The sequence below is a fragment of the Cajanus cajan genome, chromosome 10, assembly GCF_000230855.2.
Source record: "Cajanus cajan strain Asha chromosome 10, NIPB_CcT2T_4, whole genome shotgun sequence".
Taxonomy (NCBI): Eukaryota; Viridiplantae; Streptophyta; class Magnoliopsida; order Fabales; family Fabaceae; genus Cajanus; species Cajanus cajan.
This window is the reverse complement of record NC_138526.1, coordinates 17,716,053-17,738,680: the sequence shown is the minus strand read 5'-3', so window position 1 is coordinate 17,738,680 and position 22,628 is coordinate 17,716,053. Positions and strand designations below refer to the sequence as shown.

The 22,628-nt window shown below is 30.0% G+C and overlaps 4 protein-coding genes across 4 annotated transcripts; all 4 read left to right on the top strand.

The window, feature by feature from the left end:
• Positions 1 to 759: 759 nt before the first annotated feature.
• LOC109806286 (uncharacterized) lies at positions 760 to 6,077 on the top strand. The gene is made up of 2 exons (XM_083065749.1): positions 760 to 4,731; positions 4,829 to 6,077. Exons 1-2 carry the CDS (start codon positions 2,049 to 2,051, stop codon positions 5,182 to 5,184), a joined length of 3,039 nt encoding a protein of 1,012 aa, XP_082921875.1. The 5' UTR covers positions 760 to 2,048; the 3' UTR covers positions 5,185 to 6,077.
• Positions 6,078 to 7,829: 1,752 nt separating this feature from the next.
• On the top strand, positions 7,830 to 17,170 carry LOC145952769 (uncharacterized). Its single transcript, XM_083065750.1, has 8 exons — positions 7,830 to 7,967; positions 8,301 to 8,360; positions 10,111 to 10,174; positions 15,027 to 15,938; positions 16,047 to 16,294; positions 16,376 to 16,579; positions 16,891 to 16,983; positions 17,070 to 17,170. Exons 4-8 carry the CDS (start codon positions 15,794 to 15,796, stop codon positions 17,166 to 17,168), a joined length of 789 nt encoding a protein of 262 aa, XP_082921876.1. The 5' UTR covers positions 7,830 to 7,967; positions 8,301 to 8,360; positions 10,111 to 10,174; positions 15,027 to 15,793; the 3' UTR covers positions 17,169 to 17,170.
• On the top strand, positions 10,482 to 11,405 carry LOC145952350 (uncharacterized). Its single transcript, XM_083064698.1, has one exon. The coding sequence runs from the start codon at positions 10,482 to 10,484 to the stop codon at positions 11,403 to 11,405; it is 924 nt and encodes a 307-aa protein (XP_082920824.1).
• LOC145952349 (uncharacterized) lies at positions 11,410 to 13,710 on the top strand. Its single transcript, XM_083064697.1, has 4 exons — positions 11,410 to 11,791; positions 11,962 to 12,874; positions 12,966 to 13,395; positions 13,597 to 13,710. The coding sequence occupies exons 1-4, from the start codon at positions 11,410 to 11,412 to the stop codon at positions 13,708 to 13,710; spliced, it is 1,839 nt and encodes a 612-aa protein (XP_082920823.1).
• Positions 17,171 to 22,628: the final 5,458 nt, after the last annotated feature.

Sequence of the window (22,628 nt, the reverse complement as noted above, 5' to 3'; positions counted from 1 at the left end):
ATACAAAATGTGGGAAAAAGAGAGAAAATAAGAGAGGAGAAAGCAATACTCAGTCAATGTTTATTAAAAAAAAAAAAGACTGTTGTAACTATAATTAAGTATCATAATAAAAGCCATTTAATATAAAAATAATTAAAACATTAACAATCAAATAAATAAATTGCTTTAAAATGAATTTAAAGAGAAAAAAGTTTAATTGTTAAATTAATTGTTATAGTAAAAGATATAAGCTTCAAATATAAATTCCAAATAATTTAAAAATAAATTAAACTTTTAAAATATCTTAAAATATACGTCATGACATTCGTTTCCAGAACCTTCAACAATTCTTTGTTACAATTATATTTTAGTTCATTTTATTACTATTTTTTTTTCTAAACAATAGTGTCTTCTATTGAGATAATTGTGTTTGAGTTAGGTATGACCACTTTAAATAGTAAATTTCTCCTTGCAAGTATAAATAATAAAAAAATTAAATGAGAAATGACTTTAATTTAATTAATTTGTATATAAATTACTTTTCCATAAATATATAAATGATAAAATATTTAAATGATAAAAAATACATATTTTTCTGTAATTTTCTTTTACTTTAATGTTAACAAAAATGTTTATTATTCTTTCCATTTTAAAATGACTTGTTTGAAAGACTTTTTATTCACAACTTAAGAATAATAATAACTACATCACTTTTTTTAAAATAATATTTAATAAAATAATTTCACTCTTAATGAATATATTATTTTTAATGATGATTGTTAAAGAATATACGAGGAGATAAATTAAGGAAAAATTAGTATTATATTAAAAATTAAGAACAATTGTCGTTTTATGATTTTTTAAATGCTAATAAAATGCCGTGATTCTGAAGCAGGAGAGTATGTTCTGAGAAAAGTATTGACTAGTTAACTTTGAAAGAGGTAGTGATACCTGTCGCGCAAAAGCCTGAAATATTATTATATAGACTAATTTAAAAGAGGAACCTTGTGCTCATGTATTTAATATAATAATAATAATAATAATAATAATAATAATAATAATAATAATAATAATAATAATAATAATAATGAAAATAATAAAATAGGTGATTATTTAATGTGAGACTAATTTGGAGAAGAAAATATAAGTGAGTATATTAAAAATGATTATAACTTATAAGAGTAAAATAGTCCAACAATTGTGTATGTGAAAACATAAAATGACTTTTATATATAGGTATTAGATAATTATGAGTCTGTTTGTTTAATTAAATTTTTTTCATTAAAAAATTATTTTTAAAAAATAAAATAACTATTTTTAAAAAAATTTATGTATTTGTCCAAATATTTTTTAAAATAAGTAATTTTCTATTTTTTTAAGAAATAACTCTTAAAAAAAGAATTATTTTCTTAAAAAGATTATTTGAAAACACTTTTTTAAAGGTTTAAGCAAACGGAGACAAATTGACTATGATCTAAAGGCTTTTCTTTTTGTTTTTCATAAAGACTTCTTTTTGACATCAAAGACTTGAAAAGCTAGCAGTGAATACTAGCCGTTGATTCTTATTTGCAGCTGATTCTTCTTTACGCTCAACAAAATTAAATATTCATATTCTGTTAGGACATGAGACTTTGTTCTTTTTCACATGGACATTTTTCTTAGATCAAAGACTTGGAAAGAAGTGTGAATACTATTCATTGATTCTGATTTGCACTACTCATTCTTTTTTGCGCATTACCAAATTAAATATTAATTTATGGGTTAATTGCATTTCCAATGACTTGAAAAGCACAGTCAACACTTTGGTTAGGCTGAATCTTCTCTAGAATCATTGCATTTTCATACGTTGATTTGATTTGTTTTCCTGTCGTACAAAGTATCCACAATTGCCAATTGGATATTGACTTGACAAGTCCTATAATGTTGGTGAGCGACAGAAGGAACAACATGCATGCATGCATGCACATCTTTTCTTAAGCACCTAACTCTATATAAATGTATCTAATAATAACAAAAGAAACACCACCGTATATCTATCTATCTCTAGCAGCCTCTTATTCTCCATCAAAATGAAGCATTTTTCTTTTTTGTTACCTGCATTATATATCCACATGTTTTCTCTCTTTACACTGAACTCACCATGCATCCCTAAAATGTTTGCCTTTGCATCAGAAAATGAGACCGATCACTTGGCACTGCTCAAATTTAGGGAATCAATATCCAATGATCCAAATGGAATCTTGGTCTCTTGGAATAGTTCTACTCACTTTTGTAACTGGCATGGAATCACGTGTAATCCCATGCTTCAAAGAGTTACGAAGTTGAACTTGCAAGGATTCGAGTTGAAGGGGTCCATATCTCCCTACATAGGCAATCTCTCTCACATGAGAATCCTGAACCTTGCAACCAATAGCTTCTATGGGAAAATCCCACAAGAACTGGGACGGTTATCACAACTACAACAACTCATGCTTGGAAATAACTCATTCGTGGGGGAAATTCCAACAAACTTGACCAGGTGTGCTAATCTCAAAATTCTATACTTAAAAGGGAACAATTTGATTGGAAAAATACCATTCGAAATTGGCTCACTTCTGAAGCTTCGATTTTTTGGTGTTGCTAAAAACCAATTAATTGGAGGAATTCCATCATCCTTAGGGAATCTTTCATACCTATATCGTCTCTCAGTAACTGGTAACAACTTTGAAGGAAATATTCCACAAGAAATTTGTCGTCTCAAAAGCTTGACAGGCATAGCATTGGGTATTAACAAGTTGAGTGGAACTTTTCCTTCTTGCCTTTATAATATGTCTTCTCTTTTTGGAATCGTGGCTGTAGAAAATCAATTTAATGGCTCTCTACCACCAAATATGTTCCACACCCTCCCCAATCTCGGAGTACTTGCTATTGGTGACAATCAAATCTCAGGTCCAATTCCACCTTCCATCTCAAATACATCTATCATTTTCAGCATAGATATCGGTGGAAACAATTTCACAGGACAAGTTCCAAATCTTTGGAAGCTACAACATCTTCAAACTCTAAATTTGTCTCCGAACAATCTAGGTGGCAATTCAACTCATGATTTAGAGTTTTTAAAATCACTAAAAAACTCTAGTCAGTTGAAGGAGTTATTTCTGTCCGGCAACAATTTTGGAGGTCATTTGCCAAATTCCTTAGGAAATTTATCCACCCAACTTAGCCAATTATATCTTGGAGGTAATAAGATATCAGGAGAAATCCCTACATCATTCGGAAATTTAATTGGTCTAACACTCTTGATGATGGAAGATAACCAAATTAGTGGGATTATCCCAACAACTTTTGGCAAGTTTCAAAAAATGCAAAAGTTAGAATTGGGTGCAAACAAGCTAACAGGAAAAATAACACCCTTCATAGGAAACCTTAGTCAATTGTTTTATCTGGGCATGGGAAAAAATATGTTTCAAGGAAATATTCCTCCAATTATAGGAAATTGTCAAAAGTTACAATATCTAGATTTCTCACGAAACAACCTTACAGGAATCATACCCTCAGAGATTTTTAATCTTTCCTCTCTAACAAACAAGTTGGATTTGTCAAAAAACTCATTGGGTGGTAGTATATCAGAAGAAGTGGGAAACCTAAAAAATATCAATTTTCTAGATGTGTCTAATAATTATCTGTTTGGTCTAATTCCTGAAACTATCGGAGAATGCATAATGTTGGAGTACCTCTATTTGCAAGGGAATTCTTTACAAGGAATCATACCATCTTCTTTGGCATCACTCAAAAGTCTTCAACGTTTAGACTTGTCACAGAACCACTTGTCTGGATCAATTCCCAATATTTTGCAAAACATTTCTTTCTTAGAATACTTCAATGTTTCTTTTAACATGTTGGATGGAAAGGTTCCAATTGAAGGTGTCTTTCAAAATGCAAGTGAGTTCGATGTGACCGGAAATAATAAGCTTTGTGGAGGCATATCAAAGTTGCACCTACCACCATGCCTTGTCAAAGGTAAGAAACTTGCAAATCACAAGTTCAAGTTGATGATAGCAGTGATAGTTAGTGTGGTTACTTTTCTTCTCATATTGTCGTTTTCTCTAACTATCTACTGGAGGAAGAAATGGAGTAAGAAGGTATCTTTGGATTCACCAACAGACCAGATGACTAAAGTTTCATACAAAAACCTACACAATGGAACTAATGGGTTCTCAACTACAAACTTGATAGGATCTGGATCTTTTAGCACTGTCTACAAAGGAACTCTTGAGTTAGAAGATAAAGTTGTTGCCATAAAAGTCCTAAACCTCCAAGAAAAATTAGCTCACAAGAGTTTCATTGCTGAATGCAATGCACTTAAAAATATTAAACATCGAAATCTGGTTAAAATTTTAACATGTTGTTCCAGCATAGATTACAAAGGTCAAGAATTTAAAGCTCTAATTTTTGAGTACATGCAAAATGGAAACTTAGATCAATGGTTGCATCTTAGGACCTCAAGTGGAGAGCATCCGAGAACATTGAACCTTGATCAAAGATTAAATATCATGATTGATGTTGCTTTTGCATTACATTATCTTCATCATGAGTGTGAGCAATCGATCATTCATTGTGATTTAAAGCCAAGCAATGTCCTTCTAGATGACAACATGATTGCTCATGTGAGTGATTTTGGTATAGCAAGACTCCTTTCAACCATTAATGGAACTACTTCAAAGCAAACAAGTACAATTGGAATAAAAGGGACTATAGGCTATGCTCCTCCAGGTATATGATATTAGTGTTTATTTTAATTCTCTATCTTTTAATGAAAATTTGATATTTACTAATAATTAAGCATATAATTTATTTCTATATATTTTAGAGTATGGACTAGGTTCTAAAGCGTCTACGAATGGTGACATGTATAGCTTTGGGATTCTTATGCTGGAAATGCTCTCTGGAAGAAGACCTACAGATAAAATCTTTGAAGATGGTCAAACTTTGCACAACTTTGTCAAAAATTCACTTCCCAATAATCTTTTACAAATTTTGGATCCATCACTCGTATCAACAATAAAAGAAGGCAGTAGTCATAATCTTACTCCAGATGTCAAAAAGTGCTTAGTTTCACTTTTTGAGATTGGACTTGCTTGCTCAGTGGAATCACCACCAGAAAGAATGAATATTGTGGATGTCAATAGAGAGCTAAGAAAAAATCTGAAGAGCCTTTCATGCTAATAAGATAAATGAAAAATAACTTTCTTTTCCATATATTTCTAGATAACAAATGTAGATGGGTCACTCTACCTTAATAGCAATTATATTTACAATAATATTTTTTGTCATTGTTCTTTATTGAATTCTTCAACACTTTAGTTTTCCTTTACCAACTTTCCAATATGATAGAATTGAGATTTCGACATTCTTATTTCCATAGGTTAGCTTTAACTTTTACCAAATTAAGTGTTTATATAATTAAAATATCATTTTCTTCCATTTTGATATCTATTTCAAAATTCCAAAACTAGGGAGTCAGTTGGTTGTTTCTCAAAATTTAGGTGTCGACATTATCGAATTATCAAAGATGAGGTGAAAAGACATGACTATTTCAAAAACTGACGTGCTTGTACCATGACACTATTTAATTATGTTTATCGTAATTGTCCACCTAAATGTAACAATCATTGATTCAAGTAACATCAATTACATATTTATATAATATTCCATCTAATTAGTGTGAGCACGAGCACTTTAATTTATTTCAAGTACGTATCTAATACTTTAACATAAAATTATATATAAGCATGCATATATGTTATGAAGGTTAAAAAGAACACATAGAAGAGGATTGAATATGTGTGTGAATATATTTTATAAGTCTTTTCTCAAATTAATGAATAAATATAAGTTTGTAAAAGCAATTGGTTCAAAGAGCATGAGAGAAAAATGAGAGAATAAAAATATTTAATGTTTTTATACTAACTCACTCAATTTGAGTCATGTCTACTTATCTTCAAACTCAAAAGATCCTGTTAAGTTGTAAATTCTTACAAACAAGTATTCTTAATTACCACTTCTGCCTACAATAAGTATTATCTATGCTACTTTTGGCTAACACGCAATAACATGTTGCAATATTCTTTAACTAGTCTCTCCAAGCTTACAACAACAAAATTGACTCTAGTAGAGAGGATGTATAAGTTTAGGTACACTCAAGAGAGTTGAACTTACTAGGCAACGATAGCTAAAACTTAAGCTTTTTTGTGATCGAATTATAGATTTAGAGAATTTTTGCACAACGTGTAAGCATTTTTAGAATATTCATAGAGTTCTTAAAGTTCTCTCTTCTCTTAAAGTTTTCTCGTATTTATAAGCTTTAGAGATATATTTGTTGATGATAACCTTAAAACTTAATTGTTTTAAAAGATATTTGAGCTTCACAATATGGTTGTTCTTCAACATGTGTTTAGATGCTTTAATGCTTCATAAATTCTTTGGCATGAAAATGGAATGAAGTAGAGAGCAAAAACTTTTGAATGCACTATTAATAGTGATGTCGAATCACTATAAAAAATTACTAAATTTTTCTCAAAAATTTGTAACATAAGGAATAACCTAGGTCATTCTTCTTGAAGACACAAATTAATAGGATAAAAAATTATCACGTAATTAGAAACGAGGTTTTTATGAATAGAAAAGAAAAATTAGAATATTATAAACACAAACAAAAAAAATCAATTAGAAAATTCAATCGGAAATTAAATTGATTCAAGCTTTCAATCGTTACGGTAAAACTTTCACGGTTCAAATTATAATCGAAATTTAATCAACCTAAATCAACACCAACATAATCAAAATATTGATCTAAATCGAAATTACATTGGTTTTTTAGGAGGTTTTTGTGTGCGAGAGGTTCAAAATTTTTTTATAGAATTGAAAACAACACCCATCGCTTTTGTTCGTTCCATGCCTTATGAACAAGAGTGGTATAGAAAACCAAAGTATGTTGCCAAAGGGTGACAACTAGCTTAGCTTGCAGTCCAAAACAAACCTAACACTAAGCTACTCTGAAGGGCAAGGATATAGGCAAACCCATCTATTCGAGGGAAGCAATGTGCACTACAAGAAAAATGCTAATTTCCGACGGAAACAAGTAAATTTCCGACGGATTTAAATCCGTCGGAAAAAGGGGCGTCGAAAAAAAAAATCCGTTAGAAATACTTTATTCCATCAGAAATTTCTAACAGATATTTTCGTCAGAAATTTCTGATGGAAATATCTATCGGTAATTTCCGGTGGATACATCTGTCGAAAATTGTTTGAAGATCTTTATATGATTCGACCACTACAACATTTTTTATATTAGGCAACGAGTTTTTAGGCAATGCCTAAAAAAGTGTTCTCGAAATATGGAATAGTCAACAATTTTGTAAACTGTTGGCACTTTGTTTGACAACAATCATAAAATCGTTCCCAAAAGCACATATAGGCAACACTTGATCAAAGCATGCACTATTCTCTTTTCAATATTAACAAAACTGTTCTTGAAAACAAGCAACAAATTTCTAATTGTGGCCACTTCTCTACCCAACAATTTAAAAACCGTTCTTAAAATCGATATTAAGCAACAATTTATAAATTATTGCTTATTTTATATCATGCAACACAATAAAAAATGTTCCCAAAATATATTATTAACCATTTTTATTATTAAAATGGAAAGTTTATTTCTTTAAAGTTAATAGGCAACACTTATAAACGTTGCTTAATGATTACACCCACCCTTTCGTATTCGCGGGAAAGATTAATTAAAAAAATTAAACTTCTCCCTTTAATTATGAAAATATTAATTTGCGGGAAACAAAGGACTTCTCGTCTCCTAAAACCAAAAAATAGAATCCCTAAAATTTGCATGCTTGCTTCTCTGTGTGTTCTCGTCTCCTAAACGTTGCTCCCTATCTTCATCTTTCTCATCACGTGTAGCAAGTTGTTCTACGCTTTGCTATTTGGGCACCTCTCAGGTATGATTCTCTTCCATTCCGTGTGTGATTGCTGTTATTTTTATCTCTTCCATTCCGTGAGGCTGTAGATGTTGTGCGTTGAGTGTGTGGGTTATGGGGTTCACAAGTGTACGTGTGTGTGTACGATTAAAGGTCTATGGCTATATGGGTTATATGGGTTATGGGTTCATTGCGATTATGGGTTATGGGTTCCGTTTGGGTATGTGAGAGGGTTTAGAGTAGGTGCGTGAAGAAAAAATTGGAACCGAGGCCTCAAAACTATTTTCACAAATTTCAAGCATTTTTGCAATTCATGTATCACTAATTATTTCTGACTGTTTATGTACATCACAGTAAATTCAACATCTTGTATTATGGTGTGAGGGGCCCTTCCTTTTGAGCTGCACTGAAAAGGTGAATTGTTTTTGTCTCATTATACTACCTCACAATTACACCTTCCTTTTCTAGATTTCACATCGATTCGAACCTTTTCTTGTACAATTCAAATTCCCCATTTATTATTGTGTTAGCTTTCATGAGAAAAATAGCGTATGTTCATTATGCACATGGAGAAAAAGGCGTGAGCACACGTGGATGTGGAGAGAACTAATATTGTGACAAATGGAAGTTTGATTTGGATTTTGCTGCATACTTAATCTGTCAAATATGAGACACATGCACTTCCTTATTATACATTAGAAACCAAACACAATAGGGCACTTATTCAATGCCATGGAACTTCCAGTACTAAATTCCAAACCCAACATTTTCCTGCAATTCACTTCTCATCATTTTAGAAACACAATCCATCTACCAATACTTTAATACTTCGATTGTTAGATGTAGCTAGTAAAATGAAAGAAAAAAAATTGTCTTCATTTAAATTAATTATGTTAGGAATGTAACAATTTGGCACATATATGAATGAATGAAGAAGGTACAGTGATCAAGTTTATAACTTGTTATGTTAAAAGGTACCAAGACAGAATTGAATGCTCAATCAAACTAGGCCTAGGGACTATTTCTAACATTAGAATGGTGTAGACAATGTGGTGATTTACTTTAATATGTTACAGGTTTGGTGGTTAGATTTTTTTTGAATTTCTAATATAACATTAATTCTTTAGTGATGGCATTTAAGTGAGAAAGACAAATTGATAGAAATTGATAAGTTGAGTAAAAGTGACATGAATTTGAGTTTTGTTCTTGAATATTCAGCTCCATGATTGTATCACATAAACATCCATGCATCAGATTTCTAACCATGATTAAGAGCATTTTCTTTTATGATTTTCACAAAATTAGTAATCATTTTTTTTTCTTGTCTTTTTTCTATGCTACTTGTATGATGTTCTTAAAACAAAAAAATTTGGATTAAACATAAGCATTTTTCCTTAAAAGTTATACACGTACTATGGTGGTGACTAAGGCGGAACCATAAGAAACCTTTACAACTAACATAGTCTTTAAAGAAATTTTAGGAATATACTGTTTTAACATATTTTATAGATAGATTAGAGATTTATAAGGTTCTTTTATTTTATTGGACAGACAAATGGTAGTAGAAGAATTATTAGGCTGTTTTATATATGCAAATGGATTGATACCTAGACAAATTTTATGTTTTGTAATTGAGCCTATGTTGAGCTTTTATATATGTGTGTTTTTATAATTGTCTTGTCTCCAGGTTAGCCTAACTCAAATTAGGTTAAGACTTAAATATTAAATAATTCATCAAGTCAAGATTTTATTCCTTCATCTGCTAAATATGCTTAATTTGTGGTTTTACTTTATAGATGGATCAAACTTTCTTGCTAACCATCCTGAGTTGGTGCTTTCTTGTTTGAGGTTGTGTTTTGTTGCCATATTTCACATTTCATTTATATACTTCCTATGAATTTAAATATAAATAATAAAACATTAGACTTAAATAGAATTTGAATCCTATTATCCTTATTATTAACTTAAAAGTGAATAGGAAAATAAGAAAGCAAATTCTGTTATCGGAACAATGGAAAAGTATTAGTGTTTTCTCTCTTAGGATGATACTTACTTCCATATCAATAAGAAATAAAAGAAAATTAAAAACCTTTTTATTCATACCAGTTAGAAGGAATAATATTTATTTAATATGTGAATAAAAAAGCTTTGTTATTTGTCACAGGTGTTGCGGAGGAAATTATAACATAACAATTGTTCATCAGGTCAAGTTCTTTGTCTTACTCCTGGTAAGTTTAAGTTATTTAATTATTTTAGAAGTAATATATTTGATTTGGCTAAATTTTGTAAAGTATTTTGTTGTATTTTTTTTTACCATGGAATATAAACTGCATTTTAAAACATGATTTTTAGGCTTGATTGTGATGTTTATGTTATTCCTTTGAAAGTTGTTTTTTATTTTGAATTTAATTTTAAAATTAATATAGCCCTTTTCTAAATCTTTCAGTAGCATAACATTAATTAAATTACTTAAAGAAATATGTCATTATGATTACTATAATATGTGAACTTATCATTTGGATTAGATTAAAAGTGATGGATAAAAAGTGGACAAAACTACCAAGGTTTAATAGAGACTATATCAATGGTGTTGAGTCATTCTTAGACTTTGCCTATAGTAAAGGAAGACCTCAAGGAGAAGAGATTTTATGCCCCTGTGCCAAGTGTGGAAATTGTTGTTGGGAAAAAAGAAATGTGGTTTATAATCATTTAATAGCTATTGGATTTGTGGAAGGCTACAATGTTTGGGTACACCATGGCGAACGAATATCAAGGCCAATGGAAATGGACGAAGACATAGAAGATGAAGAGGACTCACGTGATGACATTGATTGCTTATTGTATGACACTTTTAGAAATGTGGTAGAAACAGAGGGAGTTAACAAAGGTCTTAATAAAGATGCTAGAAAATTCTACAATTTGATTGATGAGGCAAAACAAGAACTTTACCCAGGATGTAAAAATTTCTCTACGTTATCTTTCATAATTCGAATGTACTTGTTGAAATGTCTACATGGGTGGAGCAATGCATCATTCACTGCTCTCTTGGAGTTACTTAAAGAAGCCATTCCTGATCTAAATATTCCTGAAACTTTTAATAAAGCAAGGTCCATGATTAGAGACCTTGGCCTTGATTATAAAAAGATTCATGCATGTCGAAATGATTGCATGTTATATTGGGGAGACTATGAGAATGACAATTCTTGTAGATTTTGTGAAGCTTCACGATGGAAAGAATTCCCCCAAGTTGACAGTAAGCTTGAGCAACGAAAAAATGAGCACAAAGTTCCAGCAAAAATTTTGAGACACTTTCCATTGATTCCAAGGCTTCAAAGGTTGTTTATGTGTTCAAAGACAGCCAACTCAATGAGGTGGCATGAGGAAGAGCGCTCGAAGGATGGGAAGCTCAGACATCCTGCTGATGGCCAGGTGTGGAATATGATGGGAAGCTCAATCTGAGTATATGATGTTGTCTTTACTGATTCCCGGACCTCAGTCTCCAGGAAACAATATCGATGTGTATCTTCAACCGTTGATTGAGGAGTTGAAGGAATTATGGGAATCAGGAGTAGATACATATGATGCTTCAAGGAATCAAACATTTCAAATGCATGCAGCTCTTTTATGGACAATTAGTGATTACCCTGGGTATGCTATGTTGTCTGGATGGAGCACAAAAGGAAAGTTGGCATGTGCATGTTGCAATTATAACATTTCTTCAATCTATTTGAAGCATAGTCGAAAGATGTGTTATATGGATCATCGTGTCTTTCTACCTGTGGGTCATGTTTGGAGGGCTAATAAGAGTTCTTTTAATGGAAAACAAGAACATAGATCTGCACCAAGTTTGTTAAGAGGGGAGGAGATATTAGAAATCTTAAAAGATTTCAACAATTTATTTGGGAAAACCAAAAGACAAAATATTGATGGCCCATGGAAGAAGAAGTCAATTTTTTTTAGTTGCCATATTGGGCTGATAATCCATTACGTCATAATCTTGATGTAATGCATATAGAAAAAAACTTTTTTGATAATATTATTGGGACTTTATTGGATATCGCGGGCAAGACAAAGGATCATATTAAGGCTCGTTATGATTTGCAAGAGATGGGCATTAGAAAGAATCTTCATCCAATTGATATTGGTGGAGGTCGTGCAAAGTTTGTAAAAGCATGTTTCTCAATGACTTCAGTAGAGAAGTCTACTTTTTGTGGTGTTTTCAAGGGCAGTAAGTTACCAGATGGTAGTGCATCAAACATTTCAAGATGTGTGCACATTACTGAAAGGAAAATATCTGGTTATAAGAGTCATGATGCACATTTTATGCTACATTACTTACTACAGATAGCAATTAGAAGCACAATGCCAAATGTAGTGGCTCATCCTCTAATTCGTCTTGGTTGTTTTTTTCGCTCTTTGTGCCAAAAAGTTATCCAAGTCCATGAGCTAGACTACTTACAAGCAGAGATTGTAGAAATACTTTGTCAATTGGAGATGATTTTTCCTCCTAGCTTTTTTGATATAATGGTTCACTTACCTATTCATCTTTCCAATGAGGTTAAATTGGGTGGCCCGGTTCAATTTCGGTGGATGTATCCTATAGAAAGATATTTATGTAAGCTCAAGAGTTATGTTCGTAATAGAAGCCAACCAGAAGGTTCTATTGCTGAGGGGTATTTGGCTGAAGAGGCATTGACTCTTTGCTCAAGATATTTACATAAAAATGTGGAGACAAGGTTGAATAGAAAGAATCGAAATTATGACAACAGTGATTTGTGTGAAGTAGATGCAGCTGATTACTTCACAAGTATTGGTTGTCCTTTAGGGGGGAAGAAAAATGGGGAACCATTTGCTTTGGACTTTCAATCTACAGCCCAAGCCCATCGATACATCTTATTCAATTATGAAGAAGTTCAAGTCTATATCCGGTGCGAGAAGTTCTCATTTTCCATCTATTGATTATCTCTAAATTATTTCATTTTATTTTTATACTGACAAATGACATTGTTGTCATTGTAGAGAGCATGATGATAGTATTAATAATCACACTAAAAAACGGAAGTGGGCTAAGGCAAAAGTGCAGAGTCAAGATTTTAGTGAATGGTTTAGAAATCGGGCCATGAAAAATGATGTATCATTTCAGCTCAAAGAATTGTCAAGAGGACTAAATACTGTTGCAAAGAGGTTTTCAGGCTACCTCATTAATGGATATAGATTCCACACTATGAAACGAGATGCAAGAAGGAAAACCCAAAATTCTGGTGTGACATTGGTTTCGTTAACTCCTAGTTTTGCAAGCTCTAAGGATGAAAATCCCAAGATAGAATCTATCCCTTATTATGGAGCAATTACTAATATCATTGAGTTAGATTATTATGGCCACTTCAATTTTGTGTTGTTTAGGTGTGATTGGTTTGAGGTTGAAGAAGACAAATATGGACTTATTTGTGTACACTTCAACAAAAGATGTTATCAAGATGATCCTTTTGTGCTAGCTTCTCAAGTCCATCAATGTTTTTATGTCCAAGATCCTTTTAATGAAAATAGGCATTATGTTATGAAAACAATGCCATGAGATGTATTTAACATGAGTGAGCAGTTGGAGCCAAGAGGTGTAAATGCACCAAATGATGATGGTGAATTTAACTAGGTTAGGGAAGATATACCCGCAACAATCATCGAGAAACCTTTGCATGTTATGCAAGAAGAAGAATATGAAGAAGAGTCTGATTTTGATGACACATTGTTGGACTTCATGGACTAATGGATACACAGTCATAAAGGACTAATTATTGGACTTCATGGACTTTTGTTACAGCAAGGACTGACCTGTTTCAAAATAAAAACTGGTACAGGATGCCAAACTATAAAATTCTAAAATTTTAATTATGAAAAGCTTAGTGTCTTAGCTTTCTAACAAAATTAACCCCATGCTATTTGGAGACCTAGAGCTCAAGTTATGCAATAGTTACTCTTTGGTGTCTAAGAGAGGATGTGTACTCTGTTACAGCAAGGATTGACTTGTTTTAAAATAAAAACTGGTACTGCATGTCAAACTATAAAATTCTAAAATTTTAATTATGAAAAGCTTAGTGTCTTAGCTTTCTAACAAAATTAACTCCATGCTATTTGGAGACCTAGAGCTAAAGTTATGCAGTAGTTACTCTTTGGTGTCTAAGAGAGGATGTGTACTCTGTTACAGCAAGGACTGACCTGTTTCAAAATAAAAACTGGTACAGCATGCCAAACTATAAAATTCTAAAATTTTAATTATGAAAATATTAGTGTCTTAGCTTTCTAACAAAATTAACCCCATGCTATTTGGAGACCTAGAGCTCAAGTTATGCAATAGTTACTCTTTGGTGTCTAAGAGAGGATGTGTACTCTGTTACAGAAAGGATTGACTTGTTTTAAAATAAAAACCGGTACTGCATGTCAAACTATAAAATTCTCAAATTTTAATTATGAAAAGCTTAGTGTCTTAGCTTTCTAACAAAATTAAGCCCATGCTATTTGGAGACCTAGAGCTCAAGTTATGCAATAGTTACTCTTTGGTGTCTAAGAGAGGATGTGTACTCTGTTACAACAAGGATTGACTTGTTTTAAAATAAAAACTGGTACTGCATGTCAAATTATAAAATTTTCAAATTTTAGTTATGAAAAGCTTAGTGTCTTAGCTTTCTAACAAAATTAACCCCATGCTATTTGGAGATCTAAAGCTCAAGTTATGTAGTAGTTACTATTTGGTGTCTTAGAGAGGATGTCTAATCTGTTATAGCAAGAATTGATCAATTTTAAAATAAAATCTGTTACTGCATGTCAAACTCTAAAATTATGCAATAGTTACTAGTTGGTGTCCAAGATTGAATGTGAAATCCGGTACTGCAAGTACTAAACTGTTTTAAAATAAAATCTGGTTATGCATGTCAAACTCTAAAATTATAAAATTTTAATCATAAGTAGGTTAGTGTCTTATCTTTCTAACGAAACTAATCTCATGCTATGTGAAGCTCTATAACTCATGTAATCTGTAACAACAAGCATGAGTACTATCCAATAATTATATTTTTCATTTTGTAGGTACAAAACGCAGAAGGAAGGAATTTTAAAGTAAAATATGAGTACTACAGACAAACGTGAGAAAGATATCTTCAATTTGGAAGGTGAAGTGAAATCAAGTGCTGAATTACTTAGGAGATTTCAAATTAAGCGTGAAAAGGTATTGGGTAATACTAAACAAAGCAAAGGAGTTATGACTAAGGTCCAAGGAACTAATATCAAGAAAAACAAGCCACCAACTACTGCAGCAGTTACATCAAAACCTAAAGGGTTTGATAACCAAATCAGAGGGCGCAATCAAGGTACTTTTAGCATTGCAAACCATTCAACAAGTGACCAAGGAGAAGGAAAGAATGTAATTGAAAAAAAGTTTCAAAAAGAGACACCAACGTGCAAGGCAAGAAAACACAAATTAAACATCCAATGAAGTTATCAATAGAGGCAGCCAACATGCAAAGTAAGAAAACACAAATTCAAGTTCCAAAGAAGTTACCAATAGAGGCAACCAACATACAAGGCAAGAAAACTCAAGTTCAAGTTCCAAAGAAATTTCCAATAGAGGTAACCAACACAAGGAAACTAGTTGAATATGCTGGGTCACATGGAAGGCAGCCCATAGAAAGGGAAATGGCTGAATGTAATGAGAGGCAAGAAAATGAGCCCATAAGAAAGTCAGTGGCTGAACATAGTGGATCACATGGAAGACAGTCTGTGAAAATGGTAGTAGCTGAAAATAATGACTCACGTGAAAATCTCCAAAACCCTAAAAAAAGACAAGAAAAGTCTCAATGTGTCCAGCTATGTTAATTGATCAGTTCCTTCAAGAAAATGTGGAGTTTGGTCCAGAAGAGGAGGAGCGAGATGCAAGTGAAAATGAAAAACTCATGGAAAAAAATGGTCATGAAGAAGAAAATGCACTACAAGACGAAAGTGGTAAGATAAATGGTTATATAATTGTTTAGTCTATTCTATTTTGCTATTCTTTATATATATCTGTAACCATATTTGCTATTATCTTTCATGGCTATTATGATAAACTAGGTACATGTAAGAAAAAAACAAGAGGGCCAACACGATGTTTGAAAATACATGCAAGATCATTCGAAGAACGTCAAGAAGTTACCTTAGATGATGATGGAGAACCAATTGGACCCAAAGACAAAGTAGTATCCGACTTGAGTTATTTCTTAGGCACTGTGGCAAGGAATCCAAACTTTTGCCCTTTAATTTATACAAACTTCAAAGGCTTGACCATGGATGAAAGAGAACAAATATGGGATTTTGTTAATGTATGTGAAAAGTGATAGTAAATTTAATTTGCTAAATGGTTAATACTTATCAATGTTGATAATTATATTTCTATTTTATAGGAAAAATTCATTATTCCCGAGAAAGGAAAAAAAGCAATATTTGCTCGCATAAATGATGCTTGGAGACGCTACAAGAACTACATCAAGAGGAACTATTTTTTGAAATACTCAACTTTGACAGAAAGGCTGAAACATCGTCCAAAGCATATACCTGAAAATCAGTATAAACACTTGATGGTTTATTGGAGAAACAGTATTGTCCAAGTAATTAAGATAATTATATTTATATTTTTTTTTGTTGTTTCTACCTGTTTTCATTGTTATTGCTCTAGGCTACTGTTACTAGTCTCGATTCCTATTCTAGTTGGTATTTATAGTTGCTGTTTATGCTAGTTTTTATGTTATTAATTTTCCAAATGGTGTATCTAGTTGTTTATGGTTGTTGATTCTGAATACTAATTATGGTATTTCTGCTATTTTGGATCATTGTTTCTACTATTTTTTTGCTGCTATTTTTTGGTTGATGTTACATTTTATTATTGAACTTAAAAAAAATTCTATGCAATGCAATGCAGAATATAAGCCAGAAAAATGCTATCAATAGGGCAAAGCAGAAATACATTCACCGCATGGGTCCTACAAACTTTGCAAGGATTCGTGCAAAATTGGTATTATATTTATGTTTATATGTGCAAAACAATAAATTCTTGTACCTCTTGTGCATTTCTTATTATTCAATCTCTAATTTATGTAGCAAGAAAAGAAGAATGGAGAGGATGTTTCTCAACCTGAAATGTTCATTGTCGTCAGAGTCGAAAAGGAAAAGAGGTGGATAAAGATACTCAAATTGTGATTGTAAGTCTACTATTTCAATACCAATTTTTTAAAGTAGTATGTCTTGATTGTATTTTAACTATAATGTTTATTTTCTTATAAATTAGACAAAACTTCAAGAATCAATCCAATCCTCAAGTAGTGAATCTGCTGAACAAGCTTTTCAATCAATCTTTGGCAAAGAAAAACCCGGTAGAGTTCGATGTCTGGGAAGAACGATCACACCAAGTATGTTAAAGAAAAATGAAGAAATTGTTGCTTTAAAGAAATAACATTCTGTTGAGATAGGTTCAATGGCTAAGACAGTTCAAGGATTACAATGTCTTATAAGATGCTTGCTAAAGGAAATCAATCCAGAATTGAATGACTAAGCTTTGGATAATATAATGGAGAATGCTATAAGCAATGACAATAGTGTAGCACCTCCTTCTTCTGCCTCAACCCATAGTCCTGGTCATGATAAGGTATAATTTATGCCTTTGTCAAGTTCTAAATTATATTTTAATTCATTTCATTTGCATATACCAAACCAGTTACGAAAGTTTTCTTGTGTATAACTAGTTTTAACTCATGTTAATTGTTGGACATTGATTGGGGGATTAATTCTATAAGTTTTCTAAGTGAAAAAATATATTTATGTGCAGGAAAGACTTGATAATGAAGATCAGCCTTATGATGATGAAGAGACTGAATGATGTTACTTACATGGATGGATGACTAGCTATGCATAATATTACTAGATGACACTTTATATTGAAATTTAGAAATTTTATGTAAACTTTGACATCTTTGGATGATTTTATTTAGACTTTTATGCTTTTGAATTGTCATATACTTGGAACTAATTAATGCAACTGAATTTTACATGTGTTTGGATTTCATTTTATAATTTGTTTTATTATTTTTTGAGGGTGAAATCAATTCTTTATTGAGCACATGAGAAACGTCTTCTTGAAGAAGAGGATGTACAAGAGGATTATCAATCCAAAATAATAGTTTTTCTTATTAATATGAGTTGTTTAATATACTATTTGTATTATAATTATAGGTACGTATTACATATATATGATTTCACAGGATAAAGTAAAATTTAATATATATATATATATATATATATATATATATATATTACATTTGCAACCATTTAAAAATAGTATATGGTGAAGATTATTGTTTAAATAATAGTGTGTTTTTACCAATGTTATAAGTCAATATAAAAATAACCGTTGGGCGTTTATTTAGACAATATTTACAAAATTGTAGCTTAAATTTAGTCTAAATTGTTACCTATATTATCTCATAGACAACCTTAAAAAAATGTTTCTGATGTCACTAGCAACGGTCATAAAAGTGTTGCCTATAAAAATAGACTACATTTCTAAAACCGTTCTTTAAAAATTAATAGTGTTGCCTTAAATAAAAAAAAAACTGTTGCCAATGAAGATCATGAAAACCGTTCTTAGAAGTTTAAGTAACGGTTTTCTTGACATCATGGGCACAGGCCAAAAAACCGTTGCATATTGAAATAGGCAACGGTTGATAAATCCACGCTTGAAAAACCGTTGCCAAACCGTTTCCTAAACTTTTAGGAACGGTTTTTTGGATTTCAACAACGATTTTTTATTGTTGTCATAGATAACAAATGTTGTAGTGGACGGAAAAATTTTGTTTAATTTTAATAAATTTATTAATGTAACAGCCCTCATATTTGACCTCTTAAGGGTTCTGTTTCACGACATTTTATTTTTTAGCGTATTTTATCCTTACTTGCGCAATTTCTGGGAAACTTCCCAAAAGGTCACTCATCCCTTCATTACTCCAGGTCAAGCACACTTAACTCTGTGTAGTTTTAATGAGATAAACTACTGAAATGTATATGCACGTTGTTAGTATAACTTGTACAAATTAATTCATTTATGTCATCATCAACTATACAATCTCATAGTTGTACTATAATAATAATATATAATAATTTTATATTACGAATAATAATAATATATTTAATTATTCTTTATTTATATGTACTTACTTTTATAATTATCAATCTACTTATTTCTATTTAAAATTATAATTTAAATTATTTAATTTTATAATTTATAATGATAATATAATTTATAAAATTATAAATATTTATTTATTGCATACTTATAAATTAAATTTTAACATTTTAAATAATATTTTCATATCAAATTTAAAATCAGATATTCGTTATACAAAAATATTAACATCATATAGTAAATTGTCAATAATTAAGATTTTAGTTAAATAATTTAAAATAATTAATGTTTCAATTATATTGTTAATTAGCAAATAATTTATTCCAAAGCTAATTAATTTTTTCTATATTAATTATTAGTAAAATTTAATAACTTTTAATTTAGTAATTAGATCGATGAAATTCAACACACACCATGAGTTATTAAGCGAAATAACTTTACCAAAAGTTATTTTGTAAGTTATTTGATTCCTCCTCCTCTCTCTCTCTATCTCTCTCTCTCTATATGTATATATATATATAGAGAGAGAGAGAGGAGGGTTATACTAACAATAGTATAATTTTTACTAAGTATTATACACTGCTCAATAACTTTATATTAAATGTGAATTTTGTAAATCCAACCGTTAGATTACTATAAAAATATAATAATATATAATAATTATATTACGAATAATAATAATAATAATATATTTAATTAATCTTTATTTATATATACTTACTTTTATAATTAACAATCTACTTATTTTTATTTAAATTTATAATTTAAATTATTTATTTTTATAATTTATAATGATAATATAATTTATAAAATTATAAATATTTATTTATTACATACTTATAAATAAAATTTTAACATTTTAAATATAAATTATTAATTAATTTAATATATTTATTTATCTTAAATCAAACATATAAAATTCGAAAAATGTATTTATCCTTATTTTATTTTCTAATTATCAACCATTAATAAAATACTAACTTAAAATCTTATCTAATTATATCATAATATTTTTATATCAAATTTAAAACCAAATATTAGTCATACAAAATTATCAAGATCATATAGTAAACTGTCAATAAAATTTTAGTTAAATAATTTAAAATGATTAATGTTTCAATTATATTGTTAATTAACAAATAATTTATTCCAAAGCTAATTAATTTTTTTTTATATTTATTAGTAAAATTTAATAACTTTTAATTTAACAATTGGATCGATGAAATTCAACACATACTATGAGTTATTAATCGGAATAACTTTACTAAAAATTATTTTGTAAGTTATTTGATTCCTCATCTATCTCTCTCTCTCTCTATATATATATACTAATATCAGTGTAACTTTTATTAAATATTACACATCGCTCAATAACTTTATATTAAATGTGAATTTTGTAAATTCAACCGTTTGATTAAAAGTTCATATCACTTTATATGTTTATATCAAATTTTGTTAAAATTGAACAACAACGTCAAGGTAATCAAAAAGTTCATATTTTATATATTTTGAAATGTATATATTACATTAATTTTGTTTTATAAGAAATCATCTTCGATTGATATAAAAATTTTTATATATGATTTAATAGTAAAGAATTTTCAATTTAACGGTTGGATTTACAAAATTCTCATTTAATATAAAGTTATTGACCGGTGTAATACTTAGCAAAAATTATACCGGTGTTATTATAACTCTTCTCATATATACATACATACATACTTATATATATATATTTAAAATTTTATTGATTTTTTTAAATATATGATTGTCAATTTTTGTAAATAAATTCTTACATTTTCAACAAATATAAATTTGTCAGAAATATTCCATCAATAATATAACTTTCCTATGAATTATTTTTTCATCGAAAACACAAATTTTCTGATGGAAAAGTCCGTATGTAATTTCCGAAAGATTTATCCGTCAGAAATTACTAGCTAGCAAGCATTAGATGAAGCCGATTTTGTCTATTTCGCCCTTTCATGCTTCTTTGTAGCATACTGAAGATGTTGTGGGATAAACGATCTTTGAAAGGTAAATGAATGCTTACCGTGGATGCGACATTCACGGTCTTAGCACTTTCCCTCTTTTCTCGTATGAGTCAAAATGCAAAACATGCTAACTTATGATAGTTCTTTTTTACTTGACTTTCTACGGTATCATTTCCATATTATATTATATTATTTACGACATTCTTAGATTTAAAATATATATATTGTAGAACCAACTGGGAATGGGATTTTTATCCATCAGTAATTTTTGACTGATTTTTCCATCAGAAATTTCTGACGGATTTTTCCGTCAGAAATTATCGACGAATAAAAATCCGTCGATAATTTTCAACGGATATTTTTTGACGGATTTTTCCGTCATAAATTTTCCGTCAGAAAATTTATATTTTTTGACGAGTTTGTAGTTGTCAGAAATTATCCGTCAAAAATTTGCCTTTTTCTTGTAGTGGTGGAAGCACATGCACGAAAAGCAACAGAGAAGACCCGGAAGAAACCCATGGCCATCCAAAGGACAAGTAAAGAGGGGCAATTGTAGACACTCAATTTCATCTGGGGTACTTGAACTAAGGACAAAAACTATTAGAACAAGATAAGAGGCCCTTGAGGGCCCAACACGGCACCACACTACAAGAAAAATGAGTTATACCTACACACAATTTTACCTACACACATGAGTTAATGTAAGTAAAAACTCAAAAATACTTTTATGTACCTACGCATGTTTAATGTATGTAAATCACAAAAACATATACCTATAGTCACTTAATGTAGGTAAAATTTGAAAAATTATTAATAAATATTTTATTGATAGCCAATATTTTATTTACTTACTAACAATTATTTAAGTAACTTACTGGTTATGAGTTTATTAATAATTATTGATTTATAAATATTAAACAACTATGGTGTAAAAAAATATTAAGTAATTATAAATTATTTGTAAGTACTTTAATCTATTTTATTTCAATTTGAGTAGTCACATTTTTTTTCTTCTTCATTTTAGTTAGTGTAATTTGAAAAGAGAGATTTGCGTGGAAATTGAAATCGAAATAGCCACAGTAGTGAGAGTGAGATTCACTTTTACTTTACATAAGGTTTTTTCATCACTTTAAACATAAAAAATCTAATAGTGTGTTTAGATGGGGAATTTAAATGGAGTAATTCATTTATTTGATGAATTTCAAATTTTTTGAGGTGAAATACCTTGTTTAAATAGAGAATTTACAAAGAATTTGAAATTCAAGCATTTGTGAAATTCTTTGAAATAGTAGAATTTCAAATTCTCCCAAAAAAGTATGAATTTGAAATTCCTCATATTTTTGTCTTTTTATTTCACTTATATATTTTATTTTATTTCTTATCTCTTCATGTTTTTAATTATTGAATATTTAAAAATATTTTTAAAATTATTAAATATTATCTAATATTAATTTTTTAAATTATTAAATATTTAAAAATTAGCTAATA